At 42.3% G+C, this 19,357-nt stretch overlaps 1 protein-coding gene across 1 annotated transcript in view; it reads right to left on the bottom strand.

Annotated features, from left to right (window-relative positions):
- Positions 1-19,357, bottom strand: part of cntnap2a (contactin associated protein 2a) — a 151,767-nt gene that overhangs the window by 63,587 nt on the left and 68,823 nt on the right. The window contains exon 14 of the mRNA XM_030767534.1: positions 1,668-1,824. Coding sequence (XP_030623394.1) covers positions 1,668-1,824 — 157 coding nt within the window. The remainder of the gene's footprint in view (positions 1-1,667; positions 1,825-19,357) is intronic.

The raw sequence follows: 19,357 nt of genomic DNA on the forward strand, positions 1-19,357 counted from the left end.
CATGTGAGACTAAAACAAACATTAGCATGAGCCTTATCGCGTTGAGAAAAGACAAGTAGCAGAGCACCTCGCGCGCGATAGGCAAACTACATCATCTATCAGGTGGAAACGAGACCATAAAACACAAACAACCGTCCTCAGTGAGAAAAAAAAAATAAAAAAATACCGCTTTCTTCACGAGCAGACGAAAAGAAATAAATAAACAGCGATGGGAGCATGACTCGGGTAAGAACATCCTATTTTGATATCTTTATGCCCTAGTTTGAATGTATTATGTATGGGGTTTGAATCCAACGAGGGTTTATAACGAGTACTTTATGGGTGACAATTGCCAGCTGTCCATCTGTTCACACCTTCAATATCCAACCAACCCCTACTCTGGTCTAGTACCAGCACTCCTGAGTCACATTCGCTCTCTCTCTCACCCTCTCTCTCACACACACACACACACACACACACACACACACACACACACACGACTGTGGAATATACGACCACGAACAGTAACTCTAACTAAATGGCATTAATCACCGACTCTCTGACATATCAATAAAAAATCACGTATAATATACTGTACACTACAATATCCCATGGTAGATATTCTGTGAAAGTTGCTTGGGACAGAGTGTGGTGTCAAAGAGTTCTAAACAAATTTAAAAAAAAAAAGAAAAAGAAAATAATACAACATAATATGCGGTCGAAATATAATGCGGTGTAATACATGAACAGATTCGAGAAATGAAGTAAATTAATGAAGTTACTGAATACAATTTAGAGAGATACAAGAAGAAGAACAAAAAAGATTTTAAAAATGAACCAAACAAATGATCCAATGATGTGATCTCCAATTAAAAAGAAGAGAGAAAAAAAACAAACAAAAACAAAAACAGAAAAAATGCACAAACGCTATAACTCTGCAGATAATGACATTATCAATAAATACATGAATAAAAATCTCTGTTGTTCCAATTCAGTGCCCTTTTCTGTTTGGTCTCCCATGTGGACTGACAATGACCAGCTTGCACTTAAATGCCTCTAGTGAAGATTGAGTGCAAAATTTGTAATATTTGTTTACAGGACATGCTTCCTGTCATAACAAGCATGTCCGCTATGATTGAAAAAGACAATAAAAAAAAAACTGTTGGTTTGAATGATGCTCCTGATGCGTGATTTTGACAGGTCCAGTTTCCAACTCCACCTCTTTACAGTTCCGTCCACATCTCATCAAACGGCATCAAAGTCTAATCATCTTTCTATGAATATTTCTAATCGATAACTTTGAGCATCTCCCCCCGCAATTTTTTTTTTCTTCCCTAGGGCATGGTTTCAAAAAGAAAACGCAATATACACATACTGGTTTGGACACTGTTGCTGAAAAAAAAAAAAAAAAAACCGTCAAGGTTTGGTGTTGTATCAGGGATGGATGACCTGGAGTGAGCTGACAGCCATTTCACATGCGACGCTTCACTCTTTCGAAAGGTACTGCTGAATGAACAGACAGCGGGTTTCGTACCTTCTCAGCTCTCCGAAAGTAAAGGGCCAAAAGCACGTTCAGACACGTACAGACAAAAAAAACCCCAAAAAACAAACTTCTGTCAACCACTAGCTCGTTTAGGGCCGGTCGCCACGGGGACAGAGGCAGAGTCACACTGTGAGAAAGTACTCACCACTGTTTATGGTCGGCGTCGCAGTTGCAGTAATATTTCGGGTCGGTGCAGTTGCGCTCGATTCCACAGGCGCATTTTTGGATCCCAGGTCCAGAACCACCCCAGTAAAAGTGTTTCTCGTTGCCGCGGCCGACCCACCACGTGTAAGGAGTTCCTTCTACAAAGATACACACACACACACACACAGAGAAAGAGAGAGAGACAGAGCAAAGGGTCAAACAAAAGCTGAAACCAAAGGATTCTTACATTTTATATTTTATCAGGTCTCCTTATGTTCTACTTATCTATAAATTAATCCAAATTGGTGCATACTTGTGTTCACAGAAGGTCTGTATGTGGAGATAAAATATGAAGCACTTCAAATATAAAGGTTTATTTTTCACTCAGTAAACTAGAAATCCAGGACAAACATATTTCACTGCTGAAAATAAAGGTGAGATTAGAGCATATTGATAAACAAATACTAAGAAAAGCCTTTTATGCCTGAGCCCATAAATACGAACAAATCAATCAACAGTACCAGGCCAAGCGACGGAATGATCAGTCAAACCACGTATGTAGGAGAATAAAAGCAACATCAGCAAGTCTGGAAAAACCTTCAAAACCATGAGAAAAAAAAAAAAAATGGCAAACAATTTTTGGCAAATAAATATGGAAAATATTTTCATCTTTTCAATAAGTGACTTTTCAGCAGAGGTCAGGGATTTTTAATATATGATTTTATATTGTATTCCAGCGGCTGATAATATCTGTGCGTTGAGAGGCTGCCAGGCTAAGGACAACGCAGCGCATATTTGTTATATGAAATAACGTATCGAGAGAAAGGGAATAGGTTTGTCTTCTCTCCTTTCAACTTTCGAAATGAAAATGTATCCTCCTTAATAGAAGTGATATCAAAGACATGTAAATAAATAAATAATAAATAGAACAACGCAAAGTTTTGGAAACAAGTTGGTAGATCAAAACAAAATAACCACCTTCTTCCAACCCCCCCCCCCCCCCCCAAAAATACCCACTTGATTACTAAAATCTGGTTGGACATGAAACCTTGGAAATAAATTGGGACATCCCGTCACATTACAATGGGATCTTTCGTAAGTTTGGGGCACTGACCTAAAGAAAAGGGGGGGTGGGGCATCCACCTACATTTCAGCCCATGTTTTTTCTATTTTTTTTACCAACATTGATTTCATCCAGTGTGAGGATTAAAGTATAATTCACCCCCCCCCCCCCCCCCGTATATTTGATTCTGTGCCCGGTTTCTTTCTGACAGCTACTTACAGACAACAGTAATTACAGTCCTCGGGGTACAAAGGGTGATTTACTCCTACAGGGAATTAGCCCCTTGAATCTGTGGGCTGTGTGGTAATGACATGGTATTGTCAACAGGATTATCACAAAGGTTCTTATGGACTTTATAAAAACTCACACAACACCACCGGCCCACGCTTACCATGCACGCACTGACACAGGAAGCCTCTTGTCACACAACTTCTGCACAAGTTCCTCCAAAATTTGAAAAAAAAAAAAAAAAAAAAGGAAAGGAAAGTTATGTTGGAAGCAGACCACAAAAGTTACGCGAGACCCGAAGTTCTTGGGAAGTTAATGAGATCACGAGATGTCATACGCATAGAGAGTAGAGCTATGGAGGGTTTCGAAAATATGTCTTATGCATAACAATTTCAGGTAGTTATTACTTTTAAAAAAAAGACCTTGGAACTTCAGGAGAGAAATGAGCCATTCAGTGCAACGGCTAAAGAGATTAGATATGAGGCAAATAGGGGTTAAACATATAATTATAGACAAATGGGTTAGGGACGTACTTTAGCACACAACAGTAGATGAAGTTCTCTTCAGGGGGCCCGTGGAGATAAATATTTAGCTTGCTGTGTATAACCCATGGGAATCTGAATATATCGCTTCAGTTAAACATTCTCAACATGGAGCACAACTTTACGAGAGTCAATTAGAAACGCTCGCACCTGCTGTTTCAAAATACAGCTCAAAATGAAGACCCATCTCTCTCTCTCTCTCCCTCTCTCTCCCACTCTCTCTCTCTCCCTCTCCCCCTCTCTCTCTCTCTCTCTCTCTCTCTCTCAGGATTCACTGCTGAATAACTCAAGTCAGACAGATAGGCAGGTAGCCAGTACAACTCCCTATGATCTGGAAGCAGGGTTCAGCCAAGAACAGCGGTCTACAAAGGAAGGAAACATAATATGTAGCTGAAAAAAAAAAAGTTAACAAAAGAAAATCACCTCACTGACAGGTGGAGATGGATAATATCAAAGCATTTTCGATGCCATTATTACTGAATCAGATGCTACACTGGTCATGGTGTGCTTGTGGTTTTGGATGAGTGCGTGTGTGTCTGTGTGCATGCATGTGTGTGAGAGTATATGTGTATGTGTGTGTGTGCGTGTGCATGAACGTGTGTGTGTGTGTGTGTGTGTGCATGAACATGTGTGTGTGTGTTTATATGTGTGTGTGTGTGTGTGTGTGTGTGTGTGTATGTTTCTGTGCATGCATGTGTACATGCGCACGACCACGTGTGTGTCTGTGTGTGTGTGTGCACGCGTGTGTGTTTGTGGTGTGTGTCTGTGTGTGTGTGTGTGTTTATGTCCATGCATGTGTACAAGTGCACAAGCATGTGTGTGTGTGTGTGTGTGTGTGAGCTGTGAGCTGCTAGGACAGAAATGTGAGACACGCAGGTGTTTGGTAATTAACTACCGACGCTACACTAGCTGCACTCTGACACCTCTCCTCTGGCTCAGGCATCGGTGGGCGACCCTGGGGGGGGGGGAGTCTGAGTCAGGGTGTGTTCCCTTTAGGATATGTCTCATTAAACCCAGGGGCAAAACAACACTGCCCTGCCAATGTTGTCTGCATGCTCCTTTTCTCTTCAATCTACCATGGGTTCACGAATGAGCCTAATCAATCACACTATTCACTCCCTGCTTGGAAACAGCACGGAGTGCGCCGGCTAATTTAGCAGTGAGATGGAGCACCCTTTGTAGTCTAGAAGAATGCCAACATCTTGCAGACGGACTGTGGATCTCATCCTTTTGTTGCTTAGATGGGAAAAAAGAGCGATGTCTTTACAGATTGCGTAAAAAAAAAAGAGTATAGTCGTTTAAGGGGTGAACATTTTAGAGCGATTTGTTTCTGTGAACTCAGAAAACATCAAAGAACGAGCTGGTTGTTGTGTATTCTGCAGAGGAAGACTTGAAATAAAAACAATTTTAAGTATTATTATCTTGATTTTCAGTTTGTAGTGCAGTTTCCTTGGATGTGGAACGGGGGTACCAATATTCATTAATAATAAAAATATCAGGACCCTGTTCGTGCGAGGATCAGAGAGTTGACGGTTAAGTACAGGTTCCTGGATAAGAAAGTACAAAGTGAGTCTGATTTGTCATTCTCAAATATTTGCCTGCACATGGCTCCCTGGTGAGCTTAAAGTATCCAATGCTCCGTCTTACAAATTAAACTTCAAAACCAAGTAGTTAAGCATCTGTGAGTTCCTCTCTCTTCCTCTCTCTCTCTCTCTCTTTCTCTCATTCTCTTTTTTTTTCCTGACACACACAAGCAAATCCCACAACAAACAGTTCACAAAAAAAAGGAAAGAAAGAAAAAAATATATCGATCAACAAAGACACAAAACTCATTTCTTCTTTATCATGTTATCCTTCCCCACATTACCGCCTTTCCTACCATATTTCCATCCTTCTGTCATTCCAAAGGACACATGTCTCAATCTTTATTGAGCTCATCTCACTTCTTTTTCACCTCTTCCCTGTTCAGACAAGCAGATAAGAGAAGATGGCGTTGACTCGGTCCTGTGAGGGGGAATTAGAGGAAGAGTTGAAGTACCCCCCCCCCACCCCTCCCAATCCCATCTGTCACATGTAGATGTGGAATGGTTTGGTCGCTCATGTCAGAGCTGAATGACAGCTTCATTTTCCTGCCACTGAGATCGCGGCTCCATCTCTCCGGGCTTGGAAGTCAGGTCCTCAACACATTAATAGATCCTGGAGTGTTTATACTCTTGCCTGTCCAGGCACGCCTGACATAATTCCCGCCCCCCCCTTCGCTACGTGTCGTCTCCGGAGGAGCAGGCCAGTCAGGAGGCCCAGTGAAAAGGCTCATCAGACGGCTCTATATTAGGGAGCTGGCAGGGAGCTGGCAGGGGCCGAGGGAGCCGCGGGCGAAGACCGGGGACCGATCGAAAATTCATTTTGTGACCGCCGCGGTCACGGTCGCCCTCTCTCTTCTTCTTCTTTTTTTTTTTTTTGAGTGGGACCGGGACGGCTCTTTTCTTCGCCGCGGATGATTGTAGTTGCATAGTAAAACGTCGCCCCCCCCCCCCCCCCCCCCCCCCGTCGCACGATCTCAGGTTCGGGCCTTTAAATCCATTCCCATCTCTTTCTTCTTTTAAGTGGAGAACGTAATCCGCCTGCTACGCCAAAGCTTATTTATTGGTCCGAGAGCAGAAGCGTTCCCGTCGTCGTCTGCTTTCACGGAATATGTGGAAATTCACTGAGACAGAAAGAAGAAAAGCTGGAGGGGCATCAACTATTCTCAAATGAGCTTTTTTTTTCTTTTTTTCCCTCCCTTTTTTTGGGAGGAGGTGGGGGAGGGAGGGGGGGGGGGACGTGGGTGAGGGGCGTAAATGAGAAAAAGTGTGGGGTACTACATGCAATAAATCTCGGCCGTATCCCGGAGTAACACAACGATGTTTGCTCGTCAGACAACCCATCTCGGCAAACTCTTCAACCATGTAATGTCTTCCTGCCCACACTGAAAATGCCTCTTTCCCACCTCTGTTTTTATCAGAGAAATGCGTGAGCCAAGGCAGTGACTGATGGATCTCCCTTAACAATATCTCTATTGATCGGCATAGCAATGTAATGCAGTTGATTTGAGCTTAGGTGACTCAGATGTGACTGATTCACACTGGGGTAGGTTTACACTCCTCTGCTCCCACTGGCCAATTTGACACAGCTAATTGGGTACTCAGACAGGTAAGGTGGAAGATATGAGATCATTACCTACTCCTACAACCTCCACATAATGGAGAAAGAGAGAGAGAGAGAGAGAGAGAGAGAGAGAGATGGATCTCATTATAATGCCTTCATATCTTTGCAGTCATTATAAAACGTTCAGCAGTGATGTTGTTGATAGAGATATCAAGGGTATTTGAACAGGAACCGCTGGGTAACTTTGTATGGAGAACGAGCAGAGGCCATTGTTCAATCTCTTAGGAAAACCTTTCACTTCAACATATCACACTCACGCTGGTATTATATGACAGTCACTAGTAGTGATGGTTCTTAAAAAAACAAAAAACAAAACATTTGTCATATAGTTAAATATGGTTAAATCATTCAAAGTCGTATCTTTATTAGAAATGTTTTGATCATGGTTAAAACTTAAAATGTCAACAAAGTGTGTGGGGTAATTACAAACTTACAGTGTAATAAAGTTTATAAGAAACATTCAGGGTTTTGGGCATTGCTTTTACTTCATTTTTTAACATTTTTAAAGTGTTCTTTCATTGGCAGAGATCCAGTTGTTATCCAATCCACTGTAGTGAAAGACCAAAGAGTTCCATTAGTGTGTCACACGCCCTACTGAAACACCCCCCAACCCCCCCACCCCCAACCACCACCTCCCCACCCCGCCGCCCGGCAAGCCAAGACCAAGCTCTGTTTGGGTACAGTGTAATGTGTGAAAACGATCAGAAACGGATCGTCCGTAAAAGAAAAAAAAAAAAAAAAAAAGCACACAAATGAGGTCGTCCATCAGTACATCCTCACGACTTCGCCACCGTCATCACTGCTGCTTCTGTTGCATTTTTAATTTCTTTTCATTTTCATTTTATTGGGTTTACTGCTCACATGTTTATGCTTTTCTATATTCTTTGAAGTAGCCTTCATTCTTTTTTTTTTTGCTCTGATTTTTACAAGTATACCATCTCCAAATCCTTCCACACTTTCTGACTTTAAATCACTACATATATATATATATATATATATATAATTCGCCGAAGGGTATGGCCTTGACAAGACTCACAAACTCTAATTACTAAGGCCTGAGAGAAAGACCTTCATCTCTTTATTTATTTATTTTTAAATCTCTTCATGTTCCATCTTTTCTTTCTTTGTGTCTGTGTGTGTGTGTGTGTGTGTGTGTGCCTCTACGATATCGCTCCCTCTGAACTCACATCTCCCTTAATAACTCATTGTAAGAGTCATTTAGGTTCACAACCTTATTAACATGGACAGTGGTCTTCTCTCTTATGATCTGTAATCCTCTGGAAGTGTTCATATGCTCTGTTTTCTCCGCTCAGCAGGCCGTGTGCTAGTTTACTTCAGTGACTGATGTCTCATACATAATGACATTACCACACAGGCCCTTCATGGGCCCATGGATACAATATGATGGTGAAACTCCAGTAAATTAGAATAATTCAAACTTCATAATTAGGATTAATTATGTATCCGTAATTGCCTTTTTTTTTTTTTCATTTTCAATGAGGACATAATAAATTTGTTCTTAGCCTGTCTTTAATCAGTAAACGCTGCGTCATGTGACAAAAGCGATAAGTCTTTTGATATGTTTCCACCTCTCTCACTGCTGAAATGCATGAAACCCCCCCCCCCCCCCCCCCAAAAAAAAACCAATAAATGCGTTATAATTGAGGGTCTTCTCTTTCACACTGGCTGCGTTGAATACTAATGCTGTGCGTATTTGTTTTAATAGTGTCATTGCTGGACAGATACGTAGCCACACTGACCTCCAGTTAAAATGAGTGTACTTTTCAACACGGTGTTCACGGCGTTTTCTCTGTCAGCTCAATGAAACAGTCCTTTAATAGTCACTGACAATTAAAAGACTAACTGCTCTAGAGGTAAACACAGCGCCAAACCAGACTTTTCAAACACTGTGACCGCGCACATACAACAGGGACCTGACCACTTTGAAGAGGCTGACAAACCTTTGTCAAAAAAAATCACCCTCTCAACTGGCGACAACCATGTGAATAACAAGTAGGATTATTGTATTACGCTAATAATGTGTGTGCATGATGCCCAGTATCTTCATATAAATGTTTATTATGGGAGAACTAACTGAACAGCGAATGCTGAATGAAGATGGTTTCCTTCCGTGTCTAAGTGTGTTAAGTTATGGGGGTGTCTCATGGGTGGAACAGGGACATTAGCTGAGCCGAAAAAATCTTTATTCCTTTAAATGTTTAGCAATTACGGAGACCCTGGGGCAAGAGTTGTGTTCAATAGCAAGGTCATGACAACACGGAGGAATTAAAAACACTTAATTATATCCTCGCCGAAAAGCGCGAGAGTAAATACCATATATTTCCGCAAAAACAAGAAGCCGATACAGTGCTTGAAACATCGACTGCGTCGTCTCCTGCATAAACAGCGGGATTTATTGTGGTGGTACAGACATGAGATACTGTATTGATTAAGCCCTGCTAACAGGTTTTACATCAAACAAAAGAACAAAGAGATGCCTCTAAAAATTTCCCATCTCTCTTCCCATAACGTGACGATCAGAAGTTGAAACCGAGAGAAGTTTTGAGGTAAATGACACACGAGTATTGAAACAGCACGCTGCCGCTTCGACAGATGATTGCTCCGCTGGGGGGGGGCGGGGGGCTGTCAAGAATTTTAAAGAGATTTTGGAATGAAGCTTTGCTGCAACTTCTTCAGATTAAGTGCATCATCCATTATTTCTCTCTCTCTCTCTCTCTCTCTCTCTCTCTCTCTCTCTCTCTCTCCCTCTGTCATGGTGCCGGGGTAAGTGAAACTTGAGCTGACGAGAGCTTGTGACATTCTTAAAGAGATCCATTCATTTCCACAAATCTCTGAACCAACACAAATTACTGCAGTCACTCAAGTGTGCAGTACAGTAAAATAAGATAGAGAGTCTGAGAGAGGCACTCATCGTAACGACTCAGCCAAACAAACAATCCGCAGCCAATGAGCTCCCATATGAGTAGTGCTGTCTGGGCCAATCAGAAACCGTACGTTTTTACCTTCTTGTTCGGGCTCATGCGGATTACTTCGCAGGGGCGGCCGGTACATCTTGCCCCTTGTGCAACTGCTGGACCCACGGCAGGCTGGGACGGAGCTGAAATTTAGCCCGAATTGTTCTCTGACTCCCCAAACGTGCTTGTCTCAGCCTTACGGTGACTCATCTAACAATCAATAATTCACTCTGAGTTGGAAAGGCAGCGAGTGAGATAAAGAATGAGAGAGAGAGAGAGAGAGAGAGAGAGAGAGGGAGAGAGAGGAAACAGCATGCTATACCTTAGTGTAGGCAGAAGGAGAGGTGGAGGGACTCTCCTCTAGGATACTCTACTGAAGAACAAATGAACCTATAACCAATTATCTGTAACACAAACCCCTTTCACATCCTCACTCCATTCAGGCCAAAAGAAAAAAAAAAAAAGAAAGAACGCAGAAATCAATGACAGCCTAATCCTTTGACAGAATGCATTTAGTATTGGAGTACACATAAATAAATAATACTGTTCATGGATCTGGTGAGAAAACCCAACTGCTCGTCTGGGTAGACACTCCAATTATCAGTCAAAATGTAGCCACTGGTACAATGAACATAGTGTGACATACTATAATCAGTAATTTATCACAATTATTTTGCCCATTAAAATATCAGTTACCCATCTTTTAACCACAATTAGATTTAATTTAATTTAACAGGAGTACGTACAAAACCCCCCCCCCCCACACAAAACCTGCTCACGTAAACCAGTGCACAAGAGTAGTCCCTGTAATTTTCGTAATTTGAAGATTAAAAAAAAAAAAAAAAGAAGCCCCCTGCTGAGAACAGACTAATGTGAAGTCCACATGAGAGGTCTATCGCAGATGCTCAGTCTTTCCTCAGCATGTAACTTAAAAGAAAAAAAGGAAAAAGAAAAAGAAAAAAAAAAGGAAAAAGAAAAGGATTTGTTGCTTAGCAGATAGTACACGGGAAGCATATGCTTGTAGCTTTCCACAATGGCCAAACACTTGTACATCCTTCAGAGAATGTCAATACTTGATGGCACATCTCTAGGAGAAAGACGAGACACATTTTTTCCTTTCTCTTTTGTAGTTATGAAATCCACTAATTATTTCTGTATGCTGACCTTCAGAAAGACTGAACCAAAGTGTAGAGTGAAAAACTCAATATCTTCTGTGGTTTTCTAAGGAAACTTTTATGCTCAAGTCAAAGAAGAAACTGCCATTGATAGAAGTAACACAGCCTCTGATCCAACTGATGTGAACTGTTTCTTAAAATAGGTTTGTCATCAAGGGTTATATCATACGGAGTAATATATAAAATCTATCAGTTACAGTCATTTGGAGCTGATTTTAAATCACCTCCTACTATCGTCATGTTCCGTGTGATTGAGCAAGTGAGCAGGTGTCATGTGAATCACTGCAAGCTTGGCCCTTATCCAGTAATTAGTATTAATTCAGTAAAGATGCAGTCAGATCAGCTCTTGCTTTTATCAAGGATATTAATAAGCCGGATTATGTTAAAGGCAGTTAAATTAGTGGGTTATTATTCCCACCCCCCACCCTCGCTGTTTTCCAGGTACTATCGATACACACTCACTCAAGTAGAACAATCTCTCTCTCTCTCTCTCTCTCTCTCGCTCTCTCTCGCTCTCTCTCGCTCTCCTTCAAGAGGTCTTTCAGGTACATTTTTTCATATTTTGGTTCTCTCTTGCTTTCATTGTCATATACCAATCTGACGCATGGCTCCAGAACGGTCACTGATATATAAAACGTTTGGTTTCCTGAAGTAGTGAAGGGCTCAGGGGTTGCTTTGACACTCCAGCACGGAGAGCTCTACCAGGGGACCGCCCATCACTGTAGCCCCGTGACTTCCAGCCTCATTTCTCCGCAAAAAAAGCTGCCACTTCCCCCATGCGCGTTTGAAATATTTATGGAAACACTTTTGTGTTTACACTTGTCACTCACTTTACCCATCAGTTCTGAGACACTTACAGAGAAGATCTTGGGGCAGAGAGTCAACAGTCAGATGGCTGTCAGTCATCGCAGTCACAAATGATTGATCAACTGTTTCATATATATTTATATATATGTGTGTATATATATATATGTGTGTGTGTGTGTGTGTGTCTATATACATATAAAACAAAATCAGTTTGAAACACCTCCATGTAAGTACCTGGGACATGGTAGCCTAACTGAGCAAACAGCTCCAGTTCCTTAACAGCTGTGTAGGAGTGATGTTCTTTGTGATGTGTCAGAATGATCTATTTTTATCTCAGGCAGAAATCTTAGAACTTTCACTAATATCACAATAGATTCTCTGTAAAATAAATGAATAAATAAAGAATGAGGCTAACAAAATTTATAAGCCACTCTTTATTTGAAAAAGCTGTGAAGTTAGCTTGCCTAAGTAAGGTGACTTCACTCACTCACTCATTATCCAAGCTGCTTATCCTGATTAGGGTCACAGGGGGTGCTGGAGCCTATCCCAGCACTCATAGGGCGAAAGGCAGGGAAACACCCTGGACAGGTCACCAGTCCATCACAGGGCAGACACACTCACTCATTCATACCTAGGGGCAATTTAGTGTCTCAAAACTTTCCCCTTAATCTGTGGGAGGAAACCCACGCAGACACGGACAGAACATGCAAACTCCACACAGAAAGGACCCTGGCCAACCAGCCAGGAACTGAACCCATGACCTTCTTGCTGTGAGGGGACAGTGCTACACACTGCGCCACTGTGCCGGCCCAGTGACTTAACTGTTCAGTTTTTTTTTTTTCACAGTGTTGCTGAAATAAATGTCTTTCACAGAAATGTTAACAGATGTGACACGCATCCCTGACTAACCGAACAGACAAAGCTAAATACATGTCTAGTTACGTAGCAAATTTTATATTGTTAATTTAAGTGTTGATAAAATCTTCACGGGACAGCGGTGGGAAGAAGCAGTGCTCTCGCATTTTGAACGCGACACTGCTGAATTTGCTAATGTGTCTGCTTTTATGATTAAAGGAAAGATATTTCAAAAAGGAGATGAATCTGAGCGGCAATGAAGCTAATATAGCAACTGTAGAGATGGAGGCAGTGTCAAAAAAACAGATGTAACATTCACACTGAATAAATCTAATATGCACAACTGAGAGACTGAGTCTTTTCAAACATGCGCTCTGGAGACATTTAACAACGGGTCTGGAAAAGAATTTAACGCAGTGCCTCGTGTCAAAGTTTTTGGTGAGCGTAGCTAAAGTGATGGAGGACTGTTGATAATACCTGCTGTATATCCACTAACGTGAAAAAAAAAAAAAAAAAGTTCTCGGATGACGAACGACAAGTGATCTTTGTCATTCTCCTATTAGAAACAACCGTGTGACTCATTATCAAAACTGTACAGTCAGCCACTACTGGGCTTTCTCGACTGTGCATGTTTTCCTACTCGTAATGAGTGCTGGTGCTCGAATGCACTTTGTACATGAAAAGAAAACCCTAATACGTTTAGAAACAGAATCACAGCTCTCGGAAGGAAATGAAGCCTGGATAGAGTACAATCTTGGAAAACCTTGTGTTTTTGGTATTACAGCGTCAGGGAACACGCCGTTCCGAAGCGAACGTGTTTTACGGCACTGGTAAGCGGAATTCCCATCATTCAGGAGATTACGCTGGAATTACAGGTGTATTGTCCTTCAAATTCATGAGGCTGTCTTGGGGTTTTTGTGACGGAACAACCTTGTCTAGCTCAGAAAAAAAAGCTTCTCATATCTTCAATTCATTCTCATACGTTGTAAGAGGAAGGACAGCGGGGTTTTTTTGGAGCACAAGGTCATGAATAAACATTAGCAATATTTCCCTGTAATAGGCAAGGTAAAGCTTGGTGACTGATGGGTCATTCTTATCCCTGTTGAATAGCTTCCCCTCGGGAATACATTGACCTTCACGCCTGGTGTCAGTAAATAGAATTCTCCTCGAGCGGCATCTGAAGGTGACAGAAAAAGATGAAAAAAAAAAAAAAGAAAGAAAGAAACGGAAAACTAGGGATTACTCTGTGAGAACTGCTGCAGAGAGCAATAGGAGAGAGTGCTAAACGAAAAAAAAAAAAAAAAACCCTTTAGGATTTACAGCACTGTGCTGTCATTTGGCTTGGTAACAGGAGAATAGGAGAATAGGAGAACGGGAGAACAGATCTTTTGGACTGAAGGCAGGAGAAGGAGAGAGAGAGAGAGAGAGCGGAGGAGGGGGACACTTACAATCTGCATTCCTTCATAGTCTGGCTGCGAGATGGTTTCCATACAGTCTCGAGCTGAGATTAAGCTATAAGATCACTCTAGCCTGCTGCAGAGATGGCTCCACACAAAGTTTCCCCTGACAACATGAAACATGACCCTCTCTCCAGACTGACATCGCACCCTCCTCTGCCCGTTTCTGCCAACTCCTCGCAGGAGGGAAATGAAGAAGAAGCCAGCCCTCGTGGTGATGGGGGGATGGAGGTTTTGGGTCGACAGCGTTACAGAAGATTGTCTTCGTCTGCAGTCAGGGGGGCCTTTTTACCCAACGGCTCATCAGACTTTTGAACTCAGGGACACAACAGCGTCCACTGTGAAAGGTTGAAGGTTTTTTTTTTTTTTTTTTTAAAGATCTTTTTTATTGTTTTGCCATTCATGAAATGTCCTCAAACAAATGGATTTCTCCTTAGAGACATAAAGTGAAAGATTGAAGACTACCTCTGAAAGAATTTCTGAATATAATTCACATATTTCACTCTGACACTGCCAAGAAATGAATTCAAGATTATATCATTGACTGATTGAATTCTGCAGTTCAATATAAGGTCAAAGCAGCAAGACTGATTCTTCTATAAGCAATAATTCAAATTCTCTGCCAGTTACAGGGGTGATGATTAAATCTTACTCTTTAAAGAAAAAAAAATCCTTATAAAACTCACAATGACATTATATATTGTTATGTTAAGGAAATATGAAAAAAATTTCAAATGAAACGTATTGTGCAGTCATTTTAGCAGTATGACACGCTAAAATGTTACAGAGAGAGAGAGACGTGACGATGTGACTAACATTTCATCATTTGTGAAATGTTGTCTTTGTATGTTATGGCTGATAAAACTGTCATGGCAGTCATTTTAATCTCTCTTTTGTATCTTTAGAGAGCTAAGTTGTAAGGGCAATCAGAACAATACAAATGTTATCATAAAGTTAGTCCAAACTGTTTGGAACTATGCGGACGCCACTGGAATTTTATTATATCTTTTAACGGCTTTCCGTGGATTTAACACAAGCAAGAGCCTACAGGAATCTTCTTACTCCACACTCCATCTACTCCAGACATAGCAGAAAAAGATCTCGCTCACTCACACACACACACACACAAACATATACACGACCTCTTCTCACATCACCACTCTTCTGTTTTCACACTTGAGTAAAAGTGTAACATGAAAATAATTACACGTTTTTGTACACCAGGATTTACATTGCTTTCAACTGTTTCAGACAAACATATTGTGAAAGAAAGAGCTTGATTTCCACAATGTGAGGACGTGAACATGGAGCATTGTCTATGCTGGTGGATGCAATGTGTCACCCACTTATTCAGTAACCACATTCTACCAATAACCACACAGTCTTAGTTAGTTCAGTATAATCTCCTAATATACCGAGTTAAATGTCAAACACTACGCCTTGAGAAGGTTTTGTCAAGATATCAGTTACACAACGCTTACACAACGCTAAACGCTAATCCTAATTTCCTAATCTTCCCATCCGTTACAACGATATCAAAACCACCGGAACTCTTTGCGCACAGTGATACAAAACTAGCGTAGGAAATGAAACGTTAAGAGACCTATGCTTTGCCAATACAATTCTAAACAATGTATATCTTTTCACAGCTTCACAGACAGTACAGCACATGCAGTTCAGAGCCGTTTATCAGCCTTTCTTCGCCGAGGGAAGACGCAGGGGCACGCGGCGCGCTGACTACCGAATGTTTTCGCTGTTCTTCTCAGGACAACTCGAAGGGATTAAACTTGTGTCAGAGTGGATTCCTGAAGCAATGCCTGAGGCCAGCTGTGTTAGAGAACTTCTCCACTCATCTCCTGGGTCCACTGACACTATGCGTAGCTCGACGCTACGCTCTCTGGTACTGATTTCTAGGTCCGAGACGAGAGAATGAGCAAAAGCCGCAGCTCAAATTGCTCAAAACGCCTCAGGACAAGTATCCACAGAGAGAGGTTAGATCAATCTGAAGGTCAGAAAATCTACTGTGAAGGAGGACTAGAACTGTAATGTTCTTTCCTATATAACGGAAAGAGTTGCGGAGTTTGTGTAAAACGGGCTGTTAGCACATGGATACGACGAATACGAGGGAATGAAATGGAAATGTTTGGTAACGTTCTCTTCATCGAGACCGTATAAATGTTGGCAAATGTTAAGAGTGCTTGCCGGTAAATGCAATGTATAGGGGATTAGAACGGTAAACAAGGACAGCTCGTTCTGTTCTGTGTTCTCCTTAAATTCCCAACAGCCAGCAGAAAAAAAAAACAACAAAAAAAAAAACCTGCATATCTCGGTTCCACTACATCTCAACCAGAGGGAAAGAAAGAAAGAAAGAAAGAAAGAATGAAAGAAAGAAAGAAAGAAAGAAAGAAAGAATGAAAGAAAGAATGAAAGAAATTCCCAACACAGTTAATCGCAATCTGAAGTCATAAGAAAGGAAAGAAAAAGAGACAGAAAGAAAAACATTTCAACCTTTAATGGGTCATTGATCCCTGGAGTGTTGATCTGGGGGTGTTTCAAATCCTGTGATTTTGCCTTTGAGAGAAATATCTTTTTTTTGTTTTTCCTTTCTGTTGGCTAAATCAACGGCTTAAACCATAGCTATCAATCACACAGGAGTCCAATCTGTTTTGAATGACAACCTTTAAACTTAATTAGGAGAAAGCGGAGCTCCTGAAAGAAAGCTCGTCTTCCAGCGCACACATTACCCCTTCTGTGTTTCCAAACGGCTGCCAAATGAATCCGCTTCAATGCATGAGGTTCAAAAATCAACCCAAAATTGCTTTTCACCTTTGCCCCCCCGAGAAGAATAATTACAGATAGATACAGTATGTTTGCATATCATGACCAAAAATCTCTCTCACACACAAGAGAACAAAAGCAAATGGACACGTGCATTTGGAAAACCACTTGAAATAAACTTAAATGCCTTTAATGTTAATCAGTGCACGAGATACAAGAGTGAGCGTGTGCTCATTTCCTTAATTAACAGTTCTCAGTTCTTCGGTCGCTCTGCACAAACACAGCGGCGGAGGGTAGGAACGGGGCATTTCGGCATGTCTTCTCCGTGGCCTCCGTAATTGATTCAAAATCTGGAAACGAGAGGGTTTAAATACCATATACCCCTTTTTTTAACCTCGCAAACCTCATTGTACATTCGCGATGGTAACGGATTACGAGGGAGTGAAGCATGTACAGGTCGTTTTAGGATGGCTACTTTGGTTTCAACGGCACCACTGTAACAACATGCTCCCGCGCCTGTGTCAGTTCTGACCGCGGAACAGGGTTGGAGCTGACAGGAGAAGGCGCGATTGACCCGGGCTCGGCCATGTCAAACCTGCTCAGGCAGTAATGTGAGACACACAGCGGGGTACTCAACTCCCCCTCTGTCCACCTAGCGATACGCCGCGGAGCCCGCAGTCACACTGACCGAGCGTCTCTCACGGACCTCCCTGCCTCACTGGTCAAACGCTATCACCATCTGGTCCAGTGACCTGTCAAACCTCAACATTCTTTCCTCCCTCCCTCTCTCTCTCTCTCTCTGTCTCTCTCTCTCTATGTCTCTTTCTCTCTCTGTCCCCCCTCTCTTGGCACCCATTTTGTTTTTTGTCCTCTCCGTGCCCAGGGGAGAAGGGTAAATTGCCCAGTGATGTATGCCTCCTTTCCCAAAACTTTAATTCGCTGACCTGTGACCAGTGTGTCAAACTATCTGCTCCTGCCCAGAGCACTGTAAAATGGTAGAACACACACCAGAGCAGAAATGTGACTAGTTTGATCACCCCTGGAGAACAGGGGGGGGGGTGAGAGGAATATATATTAGCCTAAGCGTTTTTTTAGATGCTGTTGCAATCTTTCCAGCTGACTAGAGACCGTCCTCAAAGACTCTAGCCACGCCACGCCAGCCCAGCGTGGAGGCCAACGAAGGTTTTCGCTGTGTGTGAAAGGAGCACCCTTCGAAGGTATTAATCTTTTCCAGACAGGTTCAGATGTCCTGCTGTTTCTCTCTTTGACGGGTTAATGAGAGAGAATCGGCACCTGGACGCGTAACTCGCGCCGACGTCGGTAAATCACGGACGGGAACGGACAAACCAACGATAGCATCGTCTTTCCTCTCTTTCTCTGAAATCAAACTGCTTTCTAAATACCATTTAGCGTGATACCATTTTTAAGAGACGTGCAGTTGAGTGCGTCGTGTTTGACTACACTGTAAACTTCCCTTTCTGTTTGTAGAGCCATGCTTTGGGTTTTTTTTTTGTTCTCCTTCCCATAGGTGCCAGCGGTGAGATATTCTGGCGGGTCAGGCGCTGTGGTCCAGAAGTACAGCGTGCTTTACAGGTGGCAGATGGATATGATAAATGAGCGGTCCCAGGTCGGGGGAAGTGAGCTCGTCGAAGCGAAATAAGGAGGAAAGGCCGGCAGTCGACTCAGACTCGGCCTGCGACAGGGAGCCGAGACTCTCAGCGGCGGAAAGAAGAGATGAGCCAATCCACTGCAGGCAACATGCAACATTCAGACCCGGAGAACGCGGCGCTCCACATATGTCAAAGTGACTGGTACGCACAGTGTGGATCCACCGCTTATGCCTGAGGGCACTTTAAAATTACAGGAGTTCCTCTCCTGCCATGTGGAAGGTATTACGCAGGTTAAACATGTATTTGCATATGTTACTACTATTTGTAGTTACAAAACCAACAGCCTGACATCAAATTTGGTGCATATTAAGAATACCGATCAATCACCGCTGAACTCCGTGTTCAATAAAGAAACATCAAAATTTAATGCGGCGAACTGTCCTGAGCCATGTGTACTGTGAAACAGTGTCCACATTAACGTGAAGACAGATGTATTTATTCTCTGTAATAAAAAAAATCTCAATGGACTTTGATTCTTTCAGCAGCGTATTCCCTATGCTACTTCAGTTGGATTTTATATTAAAGAAAAAAAAACAAACAAACAAAAAAAAAAGTATTGGAGTGACCCACGCGGCTGCCGGGCCTCTGATATATGCCATGATTACAAGGTGGCGGACATGTTTATGTTTGTGATGTTTCGCTCTTTATTTCACCCCTCCCTCCCTCCCTCCCTCCCTCTTTTCCTCGCTCCCTCTCTCACGTCCTCAACCATCATAGGACACTGCAGCAGCACATAATCTTCGAACGGTCAGATCAGCACGGACTCCATGCACAAACTGCGGTCGTTAACTCATCGTTACCGCTGGACTGTGTCTGGCTGATGCGGATTGCCATCAACAGCAATAAAAACAACATGAAAGGGCAGCGTGCGAATCCTTTCTCTGAAAACCGCAGTAACTGACTGAGATATCAAAAGTTATGCAGCTGAAACCATGTG

The sequence above is a fragment of the Chanos chanos genome, chromosome 3 (genome assembly GCF_902362185.1).
Source record: "Chanos chanos chromosome 3, fChaCha1.1, whole genome shotgun sequence".
Taxonomy (NCBI): domain Eukaryota; kingdom Metazoa; phylum Chordata; class Actinopteri; order Gonorynchiformes; family Chanidae; genus Chanos; species Chanos chanos.